Genomic DNA, 20,504 nt, shown 5'->3' on the forward strand with positions numbered 1-20,504 from the left:
TTAAAATTAAAAAATGTATTACAATTATAAATTTAAAAAAATAATAATATAAATTTACAAAGGAAGCCAGAACTCAGAAATATCTTTTTATTATTACATTTTATTAAGCCAGCAACGTACTAATATAATATTATTATTTATTTGATATTATATTAGTATGATATAAAATGTCTCGCAAAGTGTAGTTATTTCCTAAAATATTTCCCAAAATAGATCATCTATCATGAGCTAAACACAATAACTATATGCGGGGCGATAACAAATAAGAATGGCGGGGAGATAAATGTTATACGGTGTACTGGCGGGGCGATAACAAACAAGTACCATTTTAATAATTTCAAGCAACAAATAAACAATGTTTTGTATACAAGCGACAAGCCTGATCATTTATAAGTTTCTACGGCTTACATTTTTTTTAACTAATGAATTTTGCGCATTCGCAACACAATTTAATTTTTTTTTTTAGTGATAACCGTTATTTTGAATATACTATTTTCAGATAGATCATTTTTTTATACAATTTTGATCTGTCAGCTTGTATTCAAAACCAAAGTTCTCACAATTAGGGCTGGATTTAGATTTTAAAAGAAATAACAAGTTAGAATTTAGAATTTTGTTTTCTGAAAAATCATGATTTATAATAAATTATAAAATTCCATGATATCTAATAATAAAATCATTTAAAACACTAATTCATAAAAAGTGATTCATTTATTTATTTTATAATAATAACAAGCTTGATTGTGTTGTGGTGATTAGAAGGAAAAATAAATACAGCTAAAAAAAAATCAAATTTAGTTAATTAATTAATTAATTTTTTTTTACAATGCTTAGCTCTAATTAAGTTAATTTCGGGTTTAGAATAAAAATTAATAAATCAAAATTATATGAAAAAAACAGCTGATAAAAAAATGGTTTTGAAAGTAGGGGTTTCCATTGTAAAAAATGAAATTTTGTTACGCATACACAAAATACGTGAATTGAAAAAAATGTAATTCATAGAAATGAATGATCAATCTGTCTAATTGAATGTCCCAAAAAAACAGAATTGAAAATTATTTACAAGGTATGAATGATAAAGAGTACGTATCCTGTTTCCGCGGACATGGCGTGTGGTATAAATCCGTAGTTTTTTATTAGTTTACTGGTTTTAATTATATTTTATAATATATTATATTCCTAGGCATGTGTAAGTATGAAATGGTATGTAACTTTAAAGTAAGATTAACTAATTGATTTTATTGGAGAAATATCACGATCAGTAGAATTATATAGAATCAACATTTATAGTATTTAACATTTTAACGAAAATAAATCAATGAACACAATAATTTGTGATTCTAATCAAATTCGACGATTTAAAATCGACTTATAAAATTGACTTTGAGCTACACGTTTATTATCATTAAATTTATAACTATCATCTGCATCGATAAATCATCTTTAAAATATGTACTTATAATTTATTATGTTAAAAATATTTTCTTTGTATTATATGATGAAATAAATACTTATTATCAACCCAACACTATAAATGTATTATTGCTGTTTGTATGTGGCTCATTCATAAATCAATTCAGAAATAGTTAAGATTATATTCCAAGACTTGAAAGCCATCAGCCAACTACATTTATACAGTTCATAATAAATATATTTATAAAACAAAAGTGTTCTTATTAAAAACTTTAATATTTATAATAGAAAACACATTTTATTCACGAATATATTAAACTAGTATTAATAGTTATGCTTATATAAAACAGTTGAATTTATGAATATAATTTTTGATTAAAGGTAAATTTTTATAGAAAGAATAAGTAAACTGTAAGAAAATAATGAACAACAAATTATAAATTTACAGAATTAAAATTAGTAAACAGATTTCAGTATAAATCAATGTTGAGTTTATAAAAAAAATTGGACACATTAACAATTTTACAGTGGCATATATGTTGAATTTGAAATTCCGACCGATATAGCACGCACTGACATTTAACCTAACTAACCTAACCTAACCTTGACCGAAAAGATTTATTATAAACATATTTAAAAATAACAAACAAAAGAACCAATGATATTTCTTACACGGTAAGCTTGAAACTATTCCTTTGATTTGAATACATTTAAAACGGCCGTGTTAAAGTTGTTAATTTCGTTTTGTCTTTTTTTGGTTTTTTGGGTTTGACGTTTGACTTGGTTTCAGTATTTTTGGTCGATTGTTGGTCTCTATCCGACCCGGACACTAAATCTTTAGGAGATTTTTCGACGGTTTTTATGCTAACCGCAGCATCTTTTCCTTCGGAAGTTGTTACCGCGGCGGCAACACCTTCATCGCTGACGGTTAAATCGAATTCGCCTTGTAGTCCTACATTCGATAAACGCGACGCACTCCGTTCGTTGTCTATGAAGTTTGACATTGCATCCTTATCCATCGTGATATCACCAGTCTTCAGGACTACAGTAGATTTAGATGGCGATTTTCTCAATTTCATCAAGCCGGAACCTGTCTTGGACAATTTTTTCTTTGACGCAGACTCTTCTTCGATTTCTTGTATGTCGTCGTCCGCTGGTTGAGAGATCGACCGTTTAAATATTTTTGGCAACGACATTGATTTCTTGGACTTTTCCGGAGACTTCGTGTCCCGCTTGCTGGTCTCATCGTCTTCTACATTCTTCGGTGATTTGCTTTTGCTGCGGTTAAACTTTATTCCAGACTTACCGATTTCCATATTTTTCTCGCCAACGCTCATGCTGAGTCCGGATTTCCCGACACCAACCTGGAATCCACGCAGTTTTTTCTCGTTTTCGGGTATACCGTCAGTGACCACGGTCTCTTCGATAGTTTTCACTTCTCCAGGTAACGAAGATGACGATATTTTACGAGTTGTCCGAACTGTGACTTTGGAGTGTCCCGAACCAGGTGAAGATTCGTCCGGTGAATCTTCGATTGTAGTAGTTTCTATTATTTCTTCAATAATTTCTTCATCTTCGGCACCATCAGTCGCGTCGACGTATATAATTTCTTCGATAACTTCAACGTCATCCTCTTCATTATCAATCTTTTTATCGGACTCAATGGATTTGTCGCTTACCACTTTTTGCACATTTTCATCTTCTTTTTCGAGTCCTAAGAACTTTAATTTCGATTTGTTAGTTTTAGTCATGGTGTCTGTGGGAGACGTAATGACGGTATCTTGAAGTTTTTCAATATTACTTTTCATAACAATATCATTTTTATTTTTTGTACTTTTGGTTAATTCATCGGCGGTAACTCTGTCACTCATTTTCAAGTCGGACTCTTGTTCATTTCTTTCAATTTGTTGATGACCCTGTACTGGTAATTGTGAAACAGTTACTTCATTCAAAGGTTCAACGTTTGGTGACTGTTGTGATTCGTCAAGCGTTGTACTTTTGATCTCTTCTTGAACTATAGAATTCTGTGTTTCAATTAAGTTTGACTGAGCTTTTTCTGAATTATTTTTTGCTTTGATTTCCTCGTTCGACCGAACGTCATCAGTATTTTTTGATGATTTTTCGTTTTCTAACAATTTAGATATCAAAGCTGCTTCTTTAGTTATTATATCTAAGTCCTTCTTAACTTCATCCGTTGATTCAACCTTTTTCCCCACATTTTCAGCAATACTGTTGATTTTTGGTTTGATTTTTTCAGTGAATATTTTATTAATTTTTCCACTTATAACATCTTTTATAGATTTTCCTTGCAAATCATTATCAATATTAATATGTTTTTCTTCTGTAGTAGAATCATTCCTATCTGAAATCTTCGATTTTCGTTTAATTTTACGGTGTTTCCTTTCAGAAGTTGAAGATTTCTTTTCATTTGACATACTGCCATATTCATTATTACTATTTTGTCTACTACTATCGTCATTGTCACCACCATCACTGGATTTTTGAGTCGTTTCGTCTACAATTTGCGGTGTTGGTATACTAAATTTGGGTTGTAAAAGTGGTGTTTTTTCATTCGATAAATTTGGTGCTTCTAAATCATCATAACCACCACGACGACAACAGCAGCAGAATGATATTATAATATCCTAAAAACAAAAAAAAATTAATTTTAAACATAAAAATGTTAGCGTCGCTTAAACTTTTTAAATCATACTTTAATTGAATTAAAAATAGATTGGAATGTTCCTTTGAAGGGAATTTGATCTGTGCCAGATAGTTTATAATAATAACGATTTATGGCTGTTCCAACTACTCCAGTAACAGCTGTCAATGAAGCTCTGTAATATAACAATATTGGAATATTAAAACGAATATAAAATTATAATTACTCATATTTCTATCATAAACTTTAAAATATAATACATACAATGCTCCAATAATTGTAGCTGCAGATACGTGTATACCGTTAGGGAAAACGTTCGAAAATAATTTACCGAAACTGAAACCGTTTTCTGATTCATTTGTGTTATCTGTTGTCATTTTTATAGTATCGTTTTCATCATTATTGGATGACTGTGCGCTAGGTTGAGGTATCGATTGGTCTGGCTGTAGGTTTTTGTTAACGTTATTGATTTCATTTATAACTGTACCGTTTGATTCATGTTTATTGTTAGTTTTAATATTGTTTAACGATCTGTTGACCAGCGATTCAGTGGATGAACTATTTATTTTATCTGATTCATTAGTATCATCATTGACCATTGTGTTTGCTGGTCTAGTTTTCGTGGGCTCAACAGTGACAGCAATAATGTTATCATCACTAATACTAGTTGAACTATAATCATTTTTCATTTTATTTTTTTCATCTGCGTCGATCGTTGGATTATCATTATTTGTACTATGTGTTTTCGTATTAATAGTATTAGCATCAACAACTTTATTTCCACTACCCGTCGGTTTATTTTCAGTCGTCGAGTCAGTACGGGGCGTACTCTGGGTTATTGAACCATTGACATTGGTTTCATTTTTTTGAAACGGCTTGGGCTCAGGATTATTGTTTTGCGAATGCGTTTGATTTGCTATATTTTCTTTAGTTACATCGACTGGCGCCTTGTTATCATAAGCAATCGATTTGTTATCTTTCGATTGGCTTTGATATGAAACATCGACTATTTTTCCTCCGTTGGTTGTATTATATTTAATTCCGTTGTCCGAGTACGGAGTTTTATTATAAGTACGTGAGTTGTTATTTAAATTAAATTTTTCCGAATTATCTCGATTCAAAATGTTGTCATTATTTGAAGGTTTTTTCTTATCACCGGAATCATTCATCTCTTTATTTGACGTTTTGTTTTCAAATGTTTTTTGTTTAGAAGTTTTTTCCATATTTTCATTATTTTTGTACTTAAATTTTATATCGTTATTTGAGGAATCTTCCGGAACATCCTGATTTATTTTACCATCTCTATTTTCATTATACTTATCTGATTCACTTATAACTGAATTTTCATATTTACCTTCAGAGTTTTTACTTTGATCGAGATATTTTTTTAAATCATTGTAGTGTGCAATAGTTTCATTTTTTCCTGGATAACTGTATTCTTTATTAGACGATCTACTAGGCACGGTGTTATTAATTTTGAAATAAGTGAATTTATTTTCAAAATTATTACTTAAGTAATGTTCTTTGTTTTCATATTGTGACATATTTTTTTTAATCCAAAGTTTGTTATTCATAATATGATCTGCTGACATTTTGTCTTCAGGTGTATTGGTATTTGAATTATCTATTTTAGCTTCCTCCTTTCCATTTTTATCGTAGAGTGATTTCCTATACTTGTTTAAATAATTATCTTCATTTTCATTGCCTGATTGTTTTTCCTGTTCTTTTGAAATAATTTCGGCTAAGTTACCATTTTTAATTTCCTCATTGGTTGTTTTATTTTCATCCCGGGTACTAAAATATTCATTACTAACTGATTTATTAAATTTGTTGTCTAAATCATTTATATTAGGCTTTTCTTTATTTTCAATGTTTGAAGATGTTCTATTCTGATTGAAATTACTCGTTTTGTAATGAAACGGATTTTTCCTAGAAGGTATTTCATTGAAATTAGTTGGCTCCCTCACATTGAATTTTTCATGATCAGTCTAAAACAAAAATTACGAGTGGTTAAAATTTATTTATTTATTTTTAAGTTTCGGCATCTGACACTATATTAGCTGTAGGTTGGTTGGTACTGTTGGGTTTTGGGACTGTAGGTTTTTGTATTTATATCCCTTTACCTCCAGATGTAGTTACCTGATTTTTAAGAGCAGAAAAATCTTTTCCCATAATCGCTAATGGTAAATGTGACTGACGTTTACATGTTTTCGACGTCTTTACTTCAAACCATACTTGACATAGTTCTGGTTGATCAGGATCTTCGTTAATAAATGTTAAAATATCCTAGAACATAATGAGGTACTTTATATTATATAAAAACTTACCTACTGATGTGTTATAAAAACAATATTAAAAGACTAACAAGGTTTATTAAAGAAAAAATCATAAGTATATTATGAGATTAAAAACTACTGTAAAAAACTTGCATTCAATGTGTTGAATTTTCAAAAATGTATAGGTTGATTAATTGGTTTTTTAATTCTTTATAAAACTAATATTTTGATCATAGGTATAGGTCAAAGATTGATGTTTTATATTATGATGTAAAATTTAACTATGTAAGATATAATAGTTTAGCGGAATGCTTACATGCCACTAATGATATGAAATTATAGAAAAACTATAAACAATTATGACGGGTAAAAGATAAAAGTAATAATAGTATATAAAATAGTATTTTAATTAACGAAAGCCTACCTGAATAAATGCAAAAGTTGTGTAACTTATCACACAAGTGAAATTTACTGAAAACTCATATATTGTCGAAATAACAAAATCTTAGAAGTATAATTTTTTTACCGTTTCCTGAATTACATTAAGTCCTGAAACAGTGTTATATGTTATATATAGGTAACAACTAAAAACATACGCAATTTTTATTATAAACTTGTACCAAGTACAAATATACTTTACAATTTTTAAACTATATATGAGATAATGTATATAGTTTCCATCGTGTGATTATGCGAATACAATTTAAAGTATAAAACGCAGATTCCCAATTAAAATTTAAAAAATAAATTCTAAATATAGGTAAGTATGTATTACTGTATTAGGTTTTTGATTATTTAAAAACAAAAAATATGTTCGTGTATAGATATCTAATCAAAAATTTATATTTTTTAAAACACATTCAAAGTTTATAAATAATAAGGGTTAACTTTTGAGTTTCCCTGTCATTTTCATTATTATAACTTTTATAAGTTTGCTTGACATCTGCAATGTTACGACGTATTTTCATTATTCTTATTAAAAACGTTATATCAAACATGCTGTATGAACACTATGAGTCTATCAACTAGATCAAGTTAGATTAGATTTTTATAGGATGTACTACCTATATGTATGGTTTAAATCTATACGTAGTTATATTCAAATTTAATATAAAAACTAAAATTTAAGAGAGCTATAAATGGTTTTGATTGAAAATATTAATCTAATCAATTTTTATAAATACTATAAAAAGTATATTTATTTTTTTGATATTAATTATTTATGTATGTTTATAGTTTAAGTGTATTTGTTGTAATTGTAATTTCATTTTTAAATTGAACTATCAGTTTCAGAAGTTGTTGGATTTATTCCATTTTAAATCAATAATCCCAAATCATTACTTACGTGAATTGCCAACGGATCACAAAAGAATGTCAGATGCGTTTTCCATCTTAGACCTTTGCATGTATCTTCTACATTTCTATCCCGATCACCACTGACGTATGTAAGAACAATACTATTTTCTAAAAACGTAATAAACAGGGTAAAACATATTTACGTAATAATTTAAAACAGTAAATTAAACCAAACCTTTAACGATGACGTTGGATTGGTTGATGTGTCCAAGATTGACCGTGTTCCCTTCGGGCGTCAATTTAATAGCGCCAGACAATTTTCTGGGATCATAGAGCATTTCCGGTACAGGACGGCATATTGTTACGACATAAATATTTTCATTCGATTCAGTTGTTAGTCTGTGTGGGAAAAAAACGATATTTAAAATATAATACATAATATATATTATAAGCATATTTATAATTCCGTCTCAAATGTTTAGATAAATGTCGATAAGACAAAACAATACAATTAAAATAAGTATTATTTATTATTTTTAATGATAACAAAATTAAATTATATATAATCAATGTCTTTTACGGAATATTCGTCAAAAAGAATTTTTCACATCCTGAAATGCATTTACATCGATATTTCAACATTTGCGTTAGGTTAGAATATTCACAAAATGAGTTATTTTCAAAAATAAACAGCATAATTAATAATTACTGTGCCATAAGTTAATTACAGAATTTATACTTGACTTAGTTTATTTAACTTAAATAGTTATATATTGCCAAGTATGAATTATTTATATGGTACATCGAAATTAGATTTACATAAATATATAAAATAATTTTCTGTAAATTCGTGACTCCGACATTGCCATTTATGGAGAAATCTCGTTTTTTCGTATAGTGTTTGTGAGGTTGTAATTTTTTTTTGTCTGTATATAAAATAAAATACATAATTTTCAATTTCAATTTCAAATATGTAGGCATTGGTGAATGGTGGCCCCTGAGGTGACATACCTATTTTCGGCATACCTACCTACATATTTCTTAAAAGAAGAAGTTGTATGATGTAATTTATATAGTTGTTGACATCGTAAGATTTTAAACCATTTTAAGAAACATTTATTTTGAGCAATTAAAATATTTTTGAATACATTTCAAAAGAATTTCACCAGTTTCCAGGTGTTAATCTTCGATATTTTTATGGAGGGAACACATATAAATTCTATAATTTTAATTAATTGCTAATGGCTATACTTATAATTAAGACAGAGGACTTGTAGCTCTAAAAAAAATCTAAAATATTTATTCATTTATTTGTGTTGTATATCAACGGGTATCTTAACCCGTATCATATTGTACCCTTTTACAAATTATATAAAGAAAACAAATCTGATAAAAACTAAAAAAGTGTAGTAAAACCTAACAAAAACAAATATAATAATATAAAAATAATTCTAAATTACAAGTAATAAGTACTTATATAAAATTATGGTTATACTATAAACATTTTTTTCCATATGCAAACACTTATGCTCTTAAAAACCCCATAATATGCTTTTAAACATTTCTTTAAAATTATTAATAAAATAAATATCATGTAAAACAATCACATAATTTAAATATATATTGGATCATAGCCAAATAAACAAGATACATTTTTCTTAATTTTATATTTAATCTTCTGACACACACAAAAAAAAAATAATCATAATTTAGTAAAAATCATTTTTCTCTGCAAGCGCTTTTAGAAAATACGTGTGTCCGTGAAATTGACGTGAATAGCCAAAAACCATATTAGGTATACAGCAAAAATTAAAAATTAATAATTTTTTATCCAAACATTTTGACTGTATTGTTTGAAATAAAAATGTCAGTATGGAAAAAATTGATTTAAGTTAAATACGCCCTAAAAACAAAAATGACTCAAAATATACATTAATATTATACAAAAAAAATTTCCAAATTAGCTGTGTAGAATTATAAAACGTATTCGTTTCATACTCTGCTACTTTTGTGACTGTGCAAAACAAATAAGCAAGTGCTACAAATCTTTTGCCCTAGTTATAATTATAAACAGTGTTGAGACTTATCTAGATAATTATTCAGTTATCTTTCATCTTATCTAAATAAATAGTTGAATTTTATCTAAATAATTAATAATTATCCAAGATAAAAAATTCATTCATCTAGATAAATTTATCTAGATAAATTCATCTCTATACAAAAAAATATAATACACATTTTGATTGTCAATTTATATTTATGATAACTCTCGTCATCTCGGTAAAAAAAAAATATGTTCATAATAATGTTATTTATTATACCTACAGATATTATATTTTATTATTGATATTTTCGTTAAGGGCCCGGACACGGTGATCAAATATACCTACATTACATTATTATAAATCGTGTAAAATGTGTAGTTTTTTCTTGATTTTTATACTTAATTTAAAAAATGTTTTTTTCAATTATGCCTTAGTTATTTATTAATAATAATGTCTACTGATAACATTAATTTACTCATATAGCCGATGTTTATATAATATTGAAGTACTAAGTAGTATCAAAGGTGTACTCTTAAAATGTTTTGAATTTCAATGTGTTAAAAAAATTAAATTTATCTTTTTTGTTATCTAGATAATAATGTATTTATCTTTCATCTTTATCTATTAAATTTAAATTGAGTTATCTTTTATCTTTATCTAGATACATTTTTGCCCTGTTTTCTTTATGAGTGTGTAGCCGTCACAGATATATAGAATAAATATATTAAAAATATAAATATAAATATAAAAATAAAACAAATATATTCTATATATCTGTGGTAGCCGTTCTCTTACAACTGATAAGAACTAAGAAAAAAAAGAAAAACTTGTACAAATCATGTATACCAACACTGAAACATAAATTCCCTAACTGAATTTATAAAACTTAAACATCTTATGTAATAATATATTAATATGTATTTATATTCAGTATTAAGATACATATAAGTGCCATACTGTATACAATGTCACGAATTAACGTTCATGCAATGTTCAATTAATGTTATATTGAAATAATATTTTTTAAGCGTTAACCAACAGCTGCGGCCTGCAATTATAATAATATTACTTTATTTATAAGTTCAAAAACATAAGCAAAAAATTATAATTTTTATCTCATTATTATAAACAAAAGCATTAATTTATTAGAATATCTTAGCACAGGCTTTTACACTGACTGATACTAAATTATTATTTGGAATATTTACCTTAGTTTTGGTTGGTATGAGATATTAATTGATATGTTCGTTTTTCTTTTTCTTATCATTTTTAAGAGAACGGCTTTTGGCCCTATCTTTATCTAGATAAAAAAGTGCTTATCTAATCCCAACACTGATTATAAATAGGTATCGATGAGACGCTAATAAGCTGTAAATCCTGTTTTATCAGTTTGAATCCAAATAATGATTAAAATAATTAATAGTTGGTAGTATTCTTATTAACTAATTTTTTCATTTATATGATACTTGATTATAGTAATATAGTATTATTAACAAATCGTGTATAAAAACAATTTTAAGCCAGCAATTGATATTGATCGATGTCAAAAAATACTAACGGAGTAACAAAATAACAAAATATTTTCTATTGAAATAAGCGTTGAAAAATATAAACTTCCTTGATTGATACTACCTATGGTTAAGAGAGCTCTTGGCATGCATTAATGGATAGCCCTGTATATTTCTTATAAATTATATAATTTTATTGATCTGATTGTACATTTAAGATTTTTGTAGATTTTATAAATTATTACGTATTGTAAAATTTTCAATCTTACTACAATTTATTAATACAGTAAAATTGTATTAACTTAAACACTGACACATTTAATGATAATATGTTTTTATTAACATAGGCGTATAAATCATAATTTTATCAACTATCTGCTTTGAGTAATATCTTATTTTATAGCTCATCAATATTATTTAAAACAAATTTAAGTTAAATTTATAATGAATATAATAGTTATTGATTTTATCTGTACATTAAACTGGATAGAAAATATATTTTTTCCACTAATAATAGGTATTAAAATACGATAACAAATTATTTATGATTAATATATAGAATAAAACAATTAATACGTTCGATATAGCACCATTATTATACATTATTATTTGACTTTAAAGTATGCATAATAATCTGAGGACAAGCCAACTTTACCAGTCCATCTACTCATCAATTTATTTACCTACGTTTGAATAAGGTAAAATATCCACAGCAAGACTTGGCTCATTCCAATACCTAAGATATTAATTATGCTAGAATTGCGAGAATTAAATATCCAAGGACTCAAGACGTATCAAATTATATGTATACTATTATTACCTATTATATTATATAATATATAATATATAATATATATTATAGAGTACATCAGCCTCATGGTGAGGAGTATATGATTTCGAAATTAAATACAAATTAAATAAATAATTATGTTGAAACGTAAACGTAAACATTATTATAAAATAATTACTTGTAATAGCACCATGTGTAGTGTGTACTGAAACATTTTTTGATTATAATGAATAAAAAATTAAATTATTATGATGATATAGAAACAAATATGTATACAAAACACAACCTTATGAAACCTAAATATATCAGTGTAATAAAAATGAAATGATTCGTTTCATTTTCGTACATAGATGCAGGAAGTGAAATATATATTTGTATTTTATACGAATGTAACGATGGTTAAACCAAATTAACATTTTAGTCATTTTACACATAGCCACATAAGTACTTAATTAATGGTAAGTTTTAAATTATTTTAATCTTACGAGTAACCGATGAAAAACTAATGCATAATAATACTCTTTTAACGTGTATAGTGTATACGAATTAAAACCATTTTTATATTATTTTTGGATGAAAGCATGATCGTCACATTAATTTATTGAACAGATATTAGGCGTATTATTATATGAAAATGCTGTTTTAAAATAATATTCTGCTTTGATACCTATAAGATTCTATAACGTACAGTGGGTACCTATATAAATATATTCTATAGGCAAACTACCAGCAACCTTTCGAAATGTAAAATATGTACCTATATGAAATACTCGTTAAACTAGTTTTAAACATCTATTTTTTATTATAATATACCTGCCAACTTATAAGGTAAGTGTATACAACATACTATAGCTCCAGTATGTAAATTGCATTTTTATCATATTTACATAATATAGTCACACTACAGTAATATGTATCCAAATGAATGTATTGTTTTCCTTTACCTATATTATAATACTGTGCTAAAAATATAAATATTAAATCTCAAGGGAAAATTGATTTCTTATTAGACAAAATAAATCATGTAGGTACATGGTGTATACAACTATAATAATATAATATAATAATTTATAATTTATAATACGTATAGGTTCCCAGACCTGCAGCAGCCATGGCGGTAGGCATTACTCTCTGGACCTAAATCGTTACCCTCATCCCCGCCAACAAATATTAAATTCATGTACCTATGTGGTGGTATTATATTGTTAAATTGTTATGTATTTTATTGACCCCTTCCTTAAAATTTAGTTTTTCACGCCTGAAGATATGCTCTGGCTACTGACCTGTACTTGTGCTTATATAAATAAAAGTACGGGTTATATAAAAATTACATAACTGTATAAATAACAAATTATTATAAATTATAATATTATATATTAACAAAAAAAAGTATAATATAAATCGAAATATTCGTGTATAGATTTTAATGATACATTTTTTGATGTTTTAGAACGTCTTCGAAGTTAGCACAGTCGTTAGCTATTGCTCATGTTTTTTATTTGTGGAGTATTGAAATCATTACACATTAATTAAAATGAAGGGTGGAAAAGTTGATATTTTTTTCAATTAGACCTCTCATCAGATCAACTCATGCATTTTTGATTCTCAAGAAATTTCGATTCGAATTTCACGTTTGAGTTATTTTTTTGTCATTGGAAACTATAGAAACTTACATAACCGATAACTACTACAAACACGTTTGCTTACATTTAATATTGAACTCATTAACATTTCTGATGAGATTTCTAAAGATCAGCGTCAAATCGTAGTAAATTAAGATGTTGTTTTATAACACATAATATATGATATTATCACTGTATGCGCAAAAAATAAAAATATACCTATTATAAATCTGTTTTTTTACTCTTCCAGCGAATACGATATAGGTACGACAAACATACCAACTTTGTTTTTGTCAGTAGGTATTCAGGAATTTGTGTTTCAGTATGTCCAACTTAAAAATTAAAACACTGAACGACATTACATTTTTACTAAACCCACACTTGACCGAGTAACTACTTGGGTACTTGATCGATTATAGTGCTTCAGTGACCGGATAAGTTTTCTTTATCGATCGTCAATAATAAAATAATTCGTCATTATATACATACAGGCCAGAATAGAGACAAACCAACAGCAATATTATTATGGATTATTATTAGAGCCACTTGCTACTCGTAACCATCGATGATACATTGATACCAAATTCGTTATCTGCTTTGGTCTAGTTCATTAAAAACAAAATTCGTTGTATATAATAATAATATAATATAATTATTATTATAAAATAATCTTGCCACCGACGACCGTTTATTATATAATTTAACCTAAACTTATCTGATTGTATTGTTTTTTATTGATGGCTATTATATGTGATATAACATATTTTTATAGTCTCTTAGTCTTAGTATATTAGTAGACTCTACTAAGTAGAGTAGTATTAGTATATTACAGCAGAATATATAGGCACATATAAATATGTTTATTTCCAGATATTTATAAGACTATTTATTATATTTTCAGTTTATTATATAAACCAATTATGCATCATTCCTTAACTAATATTCAGAATGATAGAATCCATTCGCAATCAATGTAATTTAAAATGTGTTTAGTTTTCGTTCTTAAAGTAGAATCAGAATTAGAATTTAAAAAAAACACAACAAGAGAAGGCAACGTACCAAACATATCTCCAAGCAAATATAATTTAAATTAAAATATTCAATTTGATTATGTTCTATTGATTAATGTTCTTTATGAATCTATCAGCATTAATCCTATTGGTATTCACTATGAATTTTGTATTTAATTCTGTATCTTTTCTTTTTTTTTCTTGTGGTATCGTCAAATGGGCTTGAACTATTTGCATAATACTTAGTACTTACCCTCATGCACAGCATTTAATTTAATTTTGTATCTAATATATTAAAATTAATTAAATTTAAAAGGATTTTAAAGTTTATATTTTATTTGTGAATACATATTAATTAAACAAAACCATGTCCCTGAAAGTTTCATTGTGAAATTGTTCCAAACGGGGCTGGGATTTTAACATTAAAAGAACTATAAGGTGTGCACATGTGTATGCATACATTGATGCACATAGTATACCCACATACCCACAATAATAATAATATATTAAACAAAATAGTGGTTGATTGCCCAATTTATTTTGGAAATTATTTGATTTTAAATGAAAAATACAAAACTATGATAATGGTCCAACATGTGACCTACAAATGTTACTCGACCTACCAATAAGATTGTGTAGATTAACAGGTTTCTTTATTGTGACTATTGTCATTATGTGCATTTTATTTTATTTTATTTTTGTTCTCCAATACTTACAATTATTAATACTTGTATTTAATGTCCTAAGTCAGTATAGTTCCGATTTCATTCGAGTGCGCTGTTTTGTGAATTTTCATGTGAGTTTATTTTATGCATGTGAATTTTTATGTTTTGATTCAACATAACATCTACTATTGTTCACCTATATAGGCACATTTTTGGAAATTAAATTACATGTGTTCAATAATTAAAAGACCGAAGGCCGATAACATTTCTGGCCGATAATCCGATGACATGTATAAAGGTGAAATACGGGGTTGTATGTAATGTCCAATACTTGTGGAATATTTAAGAAATACTATAAGACGAAATTCTGATGGAACTATGAAAAAAATTGTAACATTACGATATACGAAACAGGGTTGCCAGACTTAACAATCAATTTGAAAAGATAATGAGTTTTTTACCTAATATACGGATCTTAACAGCCGTTTGTAATAGTTAGCTATCATTATGTAAAATAATGGAAATAGTTTGGTTCCTGAGTTAATTTAGTTCTTAACTTTAGTTACACCGAGAAGTATAATTAAAAAAGGTTGATTAAAATTATTTGTAATCGAACCTTTTTTTAAATTGGCAGAAACGGGCTATTGCGGGATTAATGATTTCAAATTTTGGCGAAAACGGTTAATTCCCCATAGGTCACGTAGTATTGGACCTTAAATCAGTGTGTAGGTAGTATATCTACCGTTACCCAAAACTATTTAAGTTTCGCGAGTTTGAATAAAATACCTCTAAAACTAGGCATACGTTTTTATTTTTTATGTTCAATAATTAATATTGGTCGTGGGTGATCAGTTTGATGTTGTAATTTATGAAGGATATAGGGCATAGGCAGATGCTAAATTAACTGTATTGTATAACGTAGTGTAAAATATAGTCAAAAGATAACATCAATAATAAAAATTAAATATACAGTAATCTACACATAGGCCATTAGCCCATGGTCATAAGCCTTTATATTTCAATATAGAGTTATTTAAATCCACGAGATCAAATTGGAAATATGTAAATTATTATGTATGAATATAAAATGTTTATCTGAATGTAATCATGAATAAAAATTATTATTCCACGATGTTCTGTAGTTTTTTTTGTATCATTAGTTTAATTTTCATTAATGTATAGGTAAGGTCCTGCTATCACCATCACTTACTACTTTTTGTTCAAAATACTTTTAGGTAGGTATTTAAATAATATACCTTAATAGCCGAAATTCCGCAATCAACCATTAGATACTCCATACATAAATTTAACTAAAAACCATACTGTTAGATATTCAAGTATTTCAAAATCATTTTATGGAATTATGTTTTCCTTATTTCTTCTATTTTAAAACGTCAAGGTCATCGTACAAATATCGTTAAATTATCACTGCTGCTGTGAATATAGCGTGTACACCGATTCGTGACTTCATCAAGCGTCTGTATTGTATAGATATACCTATACTGGCTATACTTGTATTATCTATCGCGTTTGTCGGTTACCTATACCTCGTTTTTACAAATATATATTGTTTTATTAGGGTGGTATTTACAGTACTCGAATCGAAAAACTAGTGAGCGGGGGGTGCAAAAGTATTAAAAAAATATTTGCGTAAGTACATATCTAAAGATTTAAATATTTTATTGAATAGGATATGGTTATAGGTACAAGTAGGAATACGCAACATTCTTTTTTTTTAATAAGAATCCGACTGATGAGGTACTCCGCCCCCTCCCACCTCCGTCCTAAAACACTGTATATACCTATAACAATAAATTACCTACATAAACGCATAAAATGTACTCACATTTCGCCGAACATATCTTCCAGAGTGCTCAGTTTGTGTTCTTCGAGGATTTCGTTCTTCTGGAGTACGCACATTTCGCCAGATCCGGCGGCGACGGCAGTCGAACCAACAGCAGCGATTAGCGCGACGGCGATGATCATGGTTTTCCGCGTGGAAACAGATCGGGAAGACGTCATTATGTCGCGTCCAAAAAAACGGAGGCCCGCAATAGTCTGATAATTATTGGTGTTCGAGATGAAAAAATATTGAATTCCGTATCCGGCCGAGGAGACGATCGCCGGCGAGTACGTACTTGCGGCACGGTACCGTGACGGACACTGACCGGTCTGACCGACGAACGCGAAGGAGCCTACGAAGTCGTATTTCTATTTTCTAGCGCCACTGCCCCGCCGCCGCAGATCGCGACCGCTGCGAATAGTGCAAGAGACGTGAAACTAGTTTTGACCCGAAGAGACTCGATGCCTATACATACTACTATTATAACTATTTTTTAATACTATACGTACAGCTATAATGGTAATACTGTTGCACAGTCTATTTGAAGAAAAAAAAACACCTTTCAAACATTTTCGGTCGAAAACAAACAGTGATGAAAAAAATGTTAGTGAACGATGCAGTCGCACGCTCGGAGAAACCGGCCCGGGACAGAGACAGAGAAAAATATGTCGTTGCGACCGATACAATTATTTAAATCACGATATAATATAATTATACGACCTTCGATCCCGGAGTAGACCATCATGGGTTAAGTGTTAGTATAATAACCTTATCGCGAGCCGTTCAATATATCGAATTTGTTTAGTAATATACATCACATATATACATACATGCATATAACTAATCAAATATATATATGTATAGTAACTATATGAATATGCGAAATTAATAAATAAATCGGTTCGCATTTAATGGATAATTAATTTTATAAAAATTATATTATATTTTTCGTTATCATAAAACCATATTAATGTGTAATATAGGCATACTAGTAGTGTATGGTATACCTATACCGTATCCATTTTATAGCGTACTGTAATATGTAATTAATAATTCAAATCAGACTCAATAAAGATAATCATTAAGCTATATATTTACGGTCAAAATGATGATAATATTCGCCTATATATAACATAATAATAAGTAGATAATATTTTATCGGTTCGATTTTCGACACCGTTTTACCGTTCGTGAGCCCATTAATATTTGAGTATAGCCTTCACCCGACGGTGAACTATTTTTCCGACTCGGACATTATCATCGTAACATTAATAGTGCCGCACCGTATTGCCAAGTTCAGAAGTATTGTTGTTTTAACGGCAATAGACTTTTTAATAAAATAATATATACACTGCAATACTGACGCAGTCATGGGGAAATAGCTAAAAGTTTAATTTATAACAGAAAAAGTGTGATCGAAATCCGACTCACGCGCTGCCATTTCGTAGCATTCGATATTGGTGCCATAATACCTATAATGTCTTTTAAATAAAACGAAACGTCAAATAATTGAACATAATAATAATATTGTATTGAGTAATGAGTAGGTATTTTTATTTCAAGTCTATATAGTTAACCTATATACGGGCATATGAACCGAAAAACTATAAAGTTGTGATTATGTTTGTTTTCGGGTTTAAAAAATATGAATTCGCGTGAACAAGTCTTCATCGACGGCGAACGCGCGATGGTGCATTTGCTACAATAGGTTCGCACACTATTCATAGGTATATTATACAAGTTTAATCAGAGGATAGCGCGTTTGGCATGATGGTGGAGACAATACATGGGCTAAAGGAGGAAGCAGAGCGCTCCAGACAGGCGGGTGGACAGTTAGGGTAAACTTTATTATTTTGTGGACCGGAGGCCAGTTTTTCGGGTCGGTTAGAGGCCCCTGCGTATGTAAAATAACTACGATAATTGACGGCGAATAAACGATACGGGACCGGGCGGCCGTATTATGCTAAACATTTCCCACCCGTTTCCGGTTTTTGGAACGGAAAAAAAAGGTATATACAAGTTAGATTATTTGAACAACACAACGTGTTTTTAAGTAGGAAACAAGACGACTTATTTTTTTAGCTCTTGTAGACGGTAACTATATCTATATGACATCTCCTCAACAATCTCACAAATACAGTATAAGTATACACAATTATACTAGACAGCCTCACGACAAAAATAAGAGAATAAAACAATATATGATTGAATCGAGACAGTAAGAATTGGGAAAATCTACAAAAACAATATTAACAACATTAAATTACGAAACCAAAGTACAACTTTATATTTTTAAATAATAATATTACATTATGTTTATTATGGGCGTTGTTGATTCTTAGTAATTGTTTTGTATAATTAATATCGGGGGTCGAAATAAACGGTGTTATCTGCACAGCTTTATTGTAAAGTTTAGTGATAACACTAAATCTAATTATAAATTATTATTATTTTAATTTTTCGTGATTCGAGTGTACGGAACCGATAACAGTGAACTTCACAACATACGAGTGATGATAGAAATAAACTCGGAAGACTTAATATGTGCCTATATAAGGCTATAACTACGATAATAACAATCACAAGTTACAACAATGATTGGAATAAAGCTTAGTTTTCGAAAGTTGAGAGTTAAATTTCCTATTTCTAAACGCATTTTTCAAAAAATTAACTAAAAAAAAAAGTTTAACTACATCACAATTATGTGTAACCCTAGCTCCCGTACTATAGTTAAAATCATAATTTGCTTACAATATTGACAAGACTTTTTTAATTCTTAAAGTGCATTCTGCTATTTTAGGTTATTTAGCGAATATATATATTTATGGATTTATAAAATGTTTCCTTCCTGAACTTTTGTTAATTTAAGGGATCGGTAGCTGACAATTTTCAAGGGATTAGAATTAGGCAATTTTCAAATCGCTTTCATACGGGACTTGTTAATGTGTGCATAGTATAAAATAAATAATTATTTTTGTGTGTGACCGCATATAAAAGAAAAAAGCAGTGCTCCCGCAAGCGCATAATATACAAGTCACCGTTTCAAAGTTGTGAGTGTGAATGATAAACAAATTATTATGATTATTTTTATGTACTTTTTGTCTACTTTACCGATTGACCTATAACGATATTTTTATAATGATTATTACGCGATAATAATATTGAAGAAAACCTATCTATTCGTTATAATGTCTACTTGATATCAGCCAGTAACCATTTTAAGATTTCTGATTTACCCAGCCGTCTAACCTAACCTAACCTAATCCGCATACAATCACTATCATGCGAATCATCATAGATGACGACCTAATCATCGGACCAACACACAAATCCCTAAGTTGATGGCAACGAAATTGCATATTGCCTAAATATTG

General features: G+C 28.5%; 1 protein-coding gene across 1 annotated transcript; it reads right to left on the reverse strand.

Annotated features, from left to right (window-relative positions):
• Window positions 1-1,668: 1,668 nt before the first annotated feature.
• LOC107161472 (uncharacterized) lies at window positions 1,669-17,558 on the reverse strand. The gene is made up of 7 exons (XM_089225254.1): window positions 17,134-17,558; window positions 7,883-8,046; window positions 7,697-7,815; window positions 6,215-6,361; window positions 4,340-6,063; window positions 4,127-4,250; window positions 1,669-4,058 (listed from the first exon to the last, which is right to left on the reverse strand). Exons 1-7 carry the CDS (start codon window positions 17,307-17,309, stop codon window positions 2,124-2,126), a joined length of 4,389 nt encoding a protein of 1,462 aa, XP_089081380.1. The 5' UTR covers window positions 17,310-17,558; the 3' UTR covers window positions 1,669-2,123.
• Window positions 17,559-20,504: the final 2,946 nt, after the last annotated feature.

The sequence above is a fragment of the Diuraphis noxia genome, unplaced genomic scaffold, assembly GCF_037042655.1.
Source record: "Diuraphis noxia isolate RWA-SAM2 unplaced genomic scaffold, SU_Dnox_SAM2 contig0004, whole genome shotgun sequence".
NCBI lineage: Eukaryota > Metazoa > Arthropoda > Insecta > Hemiptera > Aphididae > Diuraphis > Diuraphis noxia.

Bases quoted from the DNA above. Each gene is read 5' to 3' on its own strand.
- LOC107161472 (XM_089225254.1), bottom strand. From the start codon at position 17,309: ATGACGTCTTCCCGATCTGTTTCCACGCGGAAAACCATGATCATCGCC. The intron at 6,362-7,696 runs GTAAGTAATGAT...ATTATGTTCTAG, and splicing joins GTGATCCGTTGGCAATTCAC to GATATTTTAACATTTATTAA. The intron at 4,251-4,339 runs GTATGTATTATA...GTTATATTACAG, and splicing joins GCTACAATTATTGGAGCATT to AGCTTCATTGACAGCTGTTA.